Source organism: Phaethon lepturus, unplaced genomic scaffold, assembly GCF_000687285.1.
Source record: "Phaethon lepturus isolate BGI_N335 unplaced genomic scaffold, ASM68728v1 scaffold13824, whole genome shotgun sequence".
NCBI lineage: Eukaryota > Metazoa > Chordata > Aves > Phaethontiformes > Phaethontidae > Phaethon > Phaethon lepturus.
Genome location: NW_010537078.1, coordinates 9,657 through 18,510, shown reverse-complemented (window position 1 = coordinate 18,510; position 8,854 = coordinate 9,657). Strand labels below are relative to the sequence as shown.

Here is an 8,854-nt window from a genome sequence, read left to right as displayed (position 1 = left end):
TGCCGGTCGCTGCTTGCGCCCACCTGCAGCAGCAAGGGTGCCTAGAGCTGGGTGCTGGGGGCGAGGGGTGCTCAAGGCAGGAGTGCATGGGGTCGGGCCAGGCTGAGCTAGCCCTCGGTGCAGTTTTGCCTGTTGCTGAGGTACTGCCAGGGAACTGGGCTAGCCCCTTGCACCACACTGGCCCCAAGTAGGGTGTCCCCAGGACAGGGCTGGGGAGCAGCTGACCTGGGCAGTGGGGTGCCAAGGCAGAGCTCTCCCTGGGGTGCTCTGTCTCCGGGTCAGTCACTTACTGAGTGATCTCAGCAACCTCCTGCCCAGCATCTCCTCAGAGCTGCTTGGTGATGAGCTGGTCCTGGCCTCTCTGCCCGGGGATTCTGCCTCCACCACGGTGCTGCAGCACTCACTGTCTGCAAAAGCCAAGCCTGGCTGCAGTGCCCCGGGGCACCACAGCCCTTGCTGTCCCCCAGGTTGTGTGTCCCCCGCCAGCCAGACTCACTCTGATGCTTGCTGTTCTCCTCGTTGTCAGCCAGCTCTTCCTGGATGAACGGGATACCTTCCATGCGCAGGAACACTGACTCGCTGGGACTGCGCAGCCCCTCGGAGCGGCTGCCCGTGGGGACACAGGACAAATTTCAGGGACGCCTGCTGTGGCAGCAGGTCCCAGCGCCAGGGACCCCTGGGGAGCAGGAGTGCGTGGGGAATGGGGATTTATGTGTTTGCACACTTGCACCTGTGTGCACGTGCAGGCACAGAACAGCGTCCATGGGTGTGTGCATGCAAATGCCCACATGCCCCAGGCCATGTGCAACTATGCGTCAGCGGTGGCATGCCCATCATGCACTGTCCTCCCAGGGGATGCGCAGTGTTGGCCCGTATCAGGGAAGGGATGCTGCTGGGTGATGCTACTCACACACGCTGCTGTTTCTCTCATTCAGGAGGGTGGTGGCATCTTCCTTGGGTGTCTGTGGGGTTCCCCGTGTGGTCGAGGCCTTGGTTGAATCCCTGTCAAAGGCCTCCACGTCAGGGGACTGGGGCGAGCTGTCCATGCGGCTGGCCACCAGCGCGTTGTGGTACTGCTGCCGGGTGACCTGGGCACACAGACACACACGCCCATCTCAGCGGGCACCGAGTCCCATTGGGACCTCCCGGGGTCTTGGTGGCACCAAACCCCTGGGCAGCAGGAACGCGAGACCCCCGGCAGCGCCCACTAGGTATCCACCAGTCTCCTGGGGCACAGCAGGACAAGAGTGTGCCTGGGCAGGGGTGGCTGTGGTGGGACGGTCCCTGCCAGCCCAGCCAGTACCTTGACAAACTGCACGTCGCAGAGTATGTGCACGGAGTAGTCGGGCGTGTAGATGTTGTTGCTGCTGCTGTGGAGCTGCGTGGTGCTGCCCCCGTAGTCGTTGTGCTCCCGGTTGGGTGACTCGGAGCGGTTGAGCCCGCTGCACCGTGATGGTGACCTGTTCACTGCAGGAGGGGACAGCAGAGAGGCAAACACTCACTCTCACTTGTGCCACTTGCGTCCCCGGTGCCAGTGCAGGGCTGGGGTGGACGCGTTGCCTCCAGCAGCTGTGCCCCATGCACACCGGGGCTGGCACAGGCCCTACAAGGACCTGCGGTGGGGTCCTCCTTGGTGCACGCTGGCAGCGGAGGCTCTGCGCCATGCCAGCCCCACGCAAACCAAAGGGACCGTGCAGGCAGGCATCCAACCTGGCACCGGCAGCAGAGGTTAGGGCTGCTGCCTGTCACGCTGACTGACTGACAGCTCTCCTGCTAACACAGGCCTTCTGCACGGCATTTGGCACAAATTCTCCTGGTTGCAACTGGCAGCCCACAGCAGTTTACTTAACCTGCCTCAAGGGCATGCTCCTGTCCACCCCGACTCCAAGAGAACAGGAGCAGAGGGTGCCACGGCAAGCTGGCCTGTCACTCACATTGACTGATGGCCTCTGACACACAGCTTGATGGATTTTGTGTGGTCAGTGATTTATTAGGGAACAAAGGCAGTTTGTTCCTTACACAGGTGACGTCAATATCTTGCTGACTTTGCTCTGCTGCTAAAACGCTCTTCTATTACCCAGGTTGCCAGAAAGCAAGGGAAGCAGGGCAGCGTGCGTGCAGGGCTGTGGGTAACCGTCGTCAGAAGCAGAAAGTAGCAAGAAAACCCAAGCACTGAGTGCAGGAAATCACAGAAATTTCACACCAAAGAAAGTCCAAGCTGTCCATGGCTCCCCTTTGTCCCCATTCCATTCTTCCTGGGATTTGGACCTTACTGGGGGGGCTGCGACAGGGACAGGGCTGCTGTCCCCCATCTGCCACCGGTGCACCAACCACTAGGGGCTGGCCGGCATGGTGGGGGGCTTGCCCGCCAGGGAAAGCCGTGGAGCCATGGCTGCTTCTCTCCTGGCGCTGCCTGGCATGCAGGGTGGAGGGGGCTTGGTGCACCATGCACAGAGAGCTGGAAAGAGCCTGGCACATGTGGAGGTCCCTGCCCAAAGCCATGCCCTGTTACCTGGAGAGCCAGCCAGGGAGTCCCCTCTGCTGAAGGCGAAGGTACGGGACACCGAGACGGGCACTGCAGAGAGAGGGAGGGGGAAGGAAGGAGAGGACAGGGGAAGGCAAGGGACAGAGGTGAGGTTGAGGGACAGACCAAGAGGAAGAATGAGAAAAAGAATCATGTGCCAGCAGCCCCAGGCTGGGCTCCCACCAGTGCCTCCAGCATCCCTTCCCATCTCTCTTACACCCTCCTGCTTCTGCTCCGGGGATGTGCTCACCAGCCCTGGGGACAGGGACACCATCAGGGACACAGACTTGAATGCTGTAAATCGACAGGCTGCTCTGTGGTGGGGTAAGAGGAGGTGAAGCTGGAGGGGACCAGCTCCTACCAGACCTGTCTGCACAGCCACACATCTCCCTGGAGCCCTACGTGTGGGCAGAAAGCATCTTCCTCCTGCCAACTTGAGTGCTGGCACCCTGCTCCACCCCTTTGCCAGCCACTGCCACGAGAGGGAACTTTGTGGTCAGCTTGTGCCACCTGGGAGATGGGCTGAAGCTAAACCAAGTCACTGTGCTTGGCATCTGGGATGCTTCTGTGTGTGCAGGCAAGTGGCAGAGCATTTTTTCCCCTGCCTCCACACAGCCTTACAGCTGCAGGCAGGGGCTGGCAGGAGCCCTTCAGCACGATGCCAAGCACAGGCATTCATGCTGGGCTGCCTGCAGCTTCCTGCAAGGCTCTGGGTCTCAGCAGGCTTGGGGCAATGCCGAGAAGAGCCGCCCACCGGGAGCTGCTTCGTGTGCGGACTGCAAGCAGCGAGGACCCCGCATCCAGGGCTGCCTGACCCGTTGCCACAGAGAGGGTGAATCACAAGCCATTCACTTTCCACGTTTTATTGCCATGGGTTACAGCAGCAGTGCAATGTCAAGGGCAGACATCTCCCTGCCCTGTGACTCGCTGCCTGCGGGCAGCCGCCCTGCTGCCCACCACGGCGTCGTCTCTGGGCCATGCCACAGGGGTGCAGGGCTCCGTGGGGGAGCATGGAGAGACCGACACACAGCACGAGCGATGCACCTGATGCCTCATGTTTGCTCTCACTTCTGGCAGCACCCGCTTCAAAAGCAGCAGGAGACACGAGCCCACGGGCTGCCAGCCCTCCTCCAGCCACAGCCACGCTTCCCCCCACTGCCAGCCCTCCTGCCCGGGGCGTGCTGCCCTCCCTCCAGCCGCTGTGTCCACAGCGTGGCTGCAGCACTCTAGAACCGTCCACTGCCTATGCAACTAATGTTTTAAAATTGCTTTGAAGGTAGAATGCCCAGGAAATTTGCCTTGCAGCCCCCTCCTTCCGATCTCCCTGCTCCTCCTCCAGTAACTCCTGTTTCTCGTCCTCCCCTGGATCAAAACCTTCTGCAAACAAAAGTCTGAGCAAAGGCACCAGCACAAAGCACTGCCCAGAACAACCGCGTCCAGCCGGAGCAAAGGACGGGTTGATAACCACCAGCACTCGCTCCCTGCTCTCACCGCCTGACCCTCCCGCAGCGGGGCTGGCCGTGCTGGGCCTCTGGCCCTTGCCCCGGCCGCCGATGCCGAAGATTGCCTGCCGATAAAAAGTTGCATAACAATGGTTAATTAATAACAAATTGTTAAACGCTCAAGGGTTAACACCTGAATTCTCTGCTGTGACATGCTACTCAGTAATTTCTGCTGTGTTTTGCTTCAAGGAGGAAGGAGGACGCCAGCCTGACAAGGGAGATGCCCCGAGAGCTCTGCCTCCCACCCCGCCTCCTCGCTGCCCAGAGGCGCGACACCGCACACGTCCCTGGCAGGCAGGGGTGGCTGGATGGCCATGAGCTCGTGACACTGCGTCACGTGCGAGCACAGGGAGCAAAGGAGCCCTGAGTGGGCTCCTACCATGGCCTGTGCTCTCCTGGCCCGTGGCCCGTGGGCAGCACTCACTGCGCAAGCCCCAGCAGGGCCCTGGGGATGCTCAGTGGGAGCACGGGGGCATTGGGCCATGCAGCAACACCCCAGGGGAAACCAGCTGCTTTATTGTTTCCTCTGTCCAAACCGAGCGTGCTGCGGGTGCGCGGGGGATGCGCACTGAGGGTTAATCCAGCAGTCCACGAGCCAGCCTTTCGAATGCAAGCAGAGCAAGCAACAAGAAATAGGTGAACCCTGGAGCTGCACGCAGACTGGGACCTGCAAGAGTGACAGTCACCTGCCCCAAGGGACTCTCCCTGCTCTCTCCATGACATCCCTCCCTATACCTCCCTAAAGGTTGAACTTCACGAGTCCTTCTTTTGGTTAGGCACCAAGAGCGCCCTCGGCTTACCATCGGCACTACGGCATCTGGGGCTTGGGATAAGGGATGTGCCAGACTGGGAGTGGGCAGCACCTCTGCCTGCTCCCAAGCCACCAGGTACTAAAAGTTTGCAGGAGTGACCAGCAAAGAAGTGGCAGGGGGGCTCACATCGGAGCCCCCTCTTAACTCCCACAAGCCGGGGATCTGCTTGTTAACAGTCAGCTCTGCAGGCAGGGAATTTACCGGGACTGGGGCGTCTACTTCCAACTCGCTATGTGCAAACGGCTCACAGGTAAATTGACCCCTCTCTGCAGTTCCCAAGTAGCCCTCGTTCCCCCAGCGGGGGACCCACATTCAGCTCATGCTCCGAGCCCCGGGAAAGCAAACGGGTCCAGAGATGTTACGCTGAGACCTACACGCGTAGGTAGGGTTTACTGCTCCCGCCGGCAAGGGCGTGCTGCCACCCGTGGGCAGTGCCCCTTGCAGCGCCCACCATGCTGGGACCCACTCGCGGGGATCCAGCACATGGCTGAAACCTCAAAGGGACCTCAAAGTCCCTCTGCATCAGCCCCTCAGCACATTGTTTCTCCACCGAGCTTTTTAAAGGGGGTGACCTCGGCACAGAGCCTGAGCTGCTCTGCGCAGGGTGCAAACCCATCCCTCCTCCAGCCGGCCGGTGCCGCAGAGGAGAGGTTTTAGAGCTCCAGCCCGTCTGGAAATACTTACGTAGGAAGGAAGACCCAGCCAGGCTGCCCACTTTTCGTACGTCATTATCTGAAATGACAGTTTGAGGTGTAGGAATCACAGAGGAAGGGCTCCTGCCCATTTTCCTGGCCACCAGCAGGCTTAGTGCCCATGGAGGCTGCTGAAGCAAAGGCAGGGCCAGAGGGAGCCTGCAGAGCCCTTACCTGAGGAGACAACAGCCATGATGGCAGGGACGCCATAGTAGGTGAACGCCCCGTTCTCAAACCGCAGCCCTTCCTTGCCAACCTCAACCTCCACTTTCCCCTGGAAGGAGAAAGAAAACTCGCTCAGACAGGCAGCCTGTGCTGGCCACCAACCCACCCAGGGCTGCAGGGACCCCCACAACCCTGTACAAGGCGGCGGGCATCTCTGCTGGCAGAAGCAGCCCAGAGCAGGGTGGCAAGGAGAGATGGGCCACTCCCTGCCACCCTCCGCTCGCCACTGCCCCAGGCACCTGTAGAATGAGGACGAAGTAGTCGACGGGGCGGTTGCGCTGGTAGAGGTAATGCTCCGCTGCCTTCTTGTTCTTTCGGTCGTACTTGAGCTCCTGGATGACGTTGGGGTGTTTCAGGAGCCGCAGCAGGATCTTCTCAGAGAGGTGGGGGGACTTGAAAGGCTCCACTTCTAGAGGGGAGGACACGCACACTCGCTCAGCGGGGCTGAGGCCAGGAACCCCTTGTCCTCCGAGCTGCACAGCCCCCCTTCCTGCAGCCTCGGCACCCCACTGCACGGAGGGGAGCCAAACGCAAACCCACGATGGCAGAGCAGTGGCATGCCCAGGGTAGGGGTCCAGGCAGGCAGAAACTGCTCGCTGGGGGGAAGCCCGACCAAGGAACGGCTCAGGGATGCCCTGTGGGGCTGGTGCTGCTGCAGGGAAAGGCAGGGCTTGCACAAGGGCAAGGGTACCTGTTGCCATGAATCGATGTGTAGCCAGGAGGAGCTGTGGGGAGATCTTCACCTTCATCTCGCTGTCCGAGAGCCTGAAGATGGAGAAGTCCTGGGGCTTGCGTCCCCGGTGGGGCACCCGCTCCTTCTTCCGATTGTCTGCTGCAGGGCAGAGAGCAGAGCAGTTGCCCACTTGCGGCAGCCACAAAGCCACTGCAGCTGCAGGGCCCCATACCACATGCACACGTATGGAGAGAGGCATGTCTTGCTGCACCCTATGGCAGAGCTGCTGTGGAGCAGCAGCTGGAGCAGCAAGGGGCACAAAATGTGCCATGCAACACAGCCTTAGGAGCAGCTCCCTGGGGGGGGAACAGAGTGGTGAAACACTCTTCTTTCTCAGGAACAAGTCCTGGGTTGCCCTGGCTGGACGCATCACCCACAGTTGGAAAGGAGCTTGGGAACCACCCATGGACACTTCATGCCCAACACACATGTGCCTGGGTCAGGCCCTGCCCAACCACTGGCTGCTGATGCTGATGCTTTTCTATCTCAAGCATTTAAGACTCCCTGACATCTGACCAGCATCCCTCCGTCATTCTTGTCTTTCCCACCATGACTGAATTGCTCTGGGGAAGGACCACAATTTGCTCTGGCCTGTTTCCTACCCACATGTCTGTCTGTCTGTGCGGGTTCCCACCCTGGGTCCTGCAACCGCAGTAGCCGCTCTGGACACTAACTGTACAGATCCGTCTCATCCAGGATCTCGGACTTGATGATCTCCTCAATGACATCCTCCAGGGTGACAATGCCCATCACCTCGTAGAATGGATCTCCTTCCCCTTCGTTGTTTACCCGCTGCACGATGGCCAGGTGAGACTTTCCTGTGGGGGGAGAGCAGAGCGGCAGTGAGACCCCCACCCCTGGAGAGAGGGGTCCCCAGCACGGTAGGCTGGCAGGTGGACAGGGCTCAGTGGGAGGCACAGATCACAGACAAACCCCAGAAGCAGCCACTGTTGCCCAAACCCACCTCAACTGCACTAACCCAAGGAGAAGGGCTGGACACGCAGCCCAGCCTAACAGGACTGCTACTCTCCAGGCTCATTTCTAGGTGTCACAGGACTCTGCCTGGCTCTGTTTTGGGGCTACTTGATTGCTTTACCCAGACAATCTGCTGCAAGTCACTCCATTTAGCTCTTAGACAGCCTCCTGTGCAGGACCGAAGCGTACCTTATACCAGCTGCTTCTTCCTTACCCTTGGCTTCATTGGCACGAGACAACTCCAACGGAGCAATGAGACAGTGTCCTCCAACACAGAAATGTGAGCATGTCCTTGGGCTCTACTGTTTTCCCTCATCCTCCTGGTGTTTTCTCATTCTGTTGTTAATTATCTTTCCTATCAAATTGCCAGGAACAGCTCCCCCACATCTTTCTATCTATCATTGTCTGGACCGATCCTAAAGTTTTTCTTAAAATACGGGCAAAGCCTCCAGCTCCTCAGCACAGCAGCTGGTTTTAATGCAGAAATGCATATGTTTGTTTGCAGCTTTCAGCCTGGCTCCTGCAGAACTCTTGGGTGAAGCATCTGGATGCAGAGGCTGAATGCTTTTCAAGCCATCAGCTTGCACCTGAATATCTTCTCCAATCCCTGCCCCTAACAGCACCTCCTCTCTGTTACCTTAAACAAGCAGACTGGGACCAGGACCTTCCTTCAGCCACAATGATGGTGACTCCTCAGAAGTCACAGTGTTTCTCAATCACAATCTCAGCTTCCTCGCTTGTCCCCAGTAAGCTGGCGTCTCTGCTGACACGTTCTCAGGCTTCTTGCTTTTGGCATACTTGAAACATCGCTATTTGCTTTTACATGTCCAGCTCTCTGCAAGCTGTTTTGATTTCATCGGCTTCTCCCTTCCTTTATTGTCTGCTCTGATTTATGCTCCTGCTCAGCAGCTTGACCAGAACCCAGCTTCCAAGTCACAAACAACTTCTGGGTTTCTAGCTCCAATGTATTCTTGGACCTGTCAACGAACAGTACTGGTTTTTATTGCCCCTGTGGCTTCTATGCTGCTCAGCAGTGCACACAGGTTCTGAACCTCTAGTTTTACTTAAAACATTAAAAATGTCCTTCATCGGTGCCACAGACAGTTTCCTCTCCTTCTGTTCGCTCTGGGGTCTCCTGTTGCAATGCCTGCACAAACCCAACTGTACCATTGGCACTGCAGGGACTTTTGGAAAGCTGCAAACAAACACCTTATTTTCCCTTCCTTGAGCAGCAACTGTCACCCAAAAGGGGAGCACTCGCCAAGCTGAGTGGTGCAGTTGACATGCCTGAGGGACAGGATGCCATCCAGAGGGACCTGGACAAGCTCAAGAAGTGGGCCCATGTGAACTTCATGGGGTGCAACAAGGCCAAGGGCAGGGTCCTGCACCTG

At 58.6% G+C, this 8,854-nt stretch overlaps 1 protein-coding gene across 1 annotated transcript in view; it reads right to left on the bottom strand.

The window, feature by feature from the left end:
• Positions 1-8,854, bottom strand: part of CNNM1 (cyclin and CBS domain divalent metal cation transport mediator 1) — a gene marked incomplete at its 5' end in the record, with an annotated part of 18,607 nt that overhangs the window by 101 nt on the left and 9,652 nt on the right. Inside the window, 10 exons of the mRNA XM_010286372.1 lie at positions 8-23; positions 291-407; positions 497-606; positions 907-1,088; positions 1,304-1,467; positions 5,523-5,570; positions 5,705-5,804; positions 5,995-6,164; positions 6,447-6,587; positions 7,163-7,306. Coding sequence (XP_010284674.1) covers positions 8-23; positions 291-407; positions 497-606; positions 907-1,088; positions 1,304-1,467; positions 5,523-5,570; positions 5,705-5,804; positions 5,995-6,164; positions 6,447-6,587; positions 7,163-7,306 — 1,192 coding nt within the window. The remainder of the gene's footprint in view (positions 1-7; positions 24-290; positions 408-496; positions 607-906; positions 1,089-1,303; positions 1,468-5,522; positions 5,571-5,704; positions 5,805-5,994; positions 6,165-6,446; positions 6,588-7,162; positions 7,307-8,854) is intronic.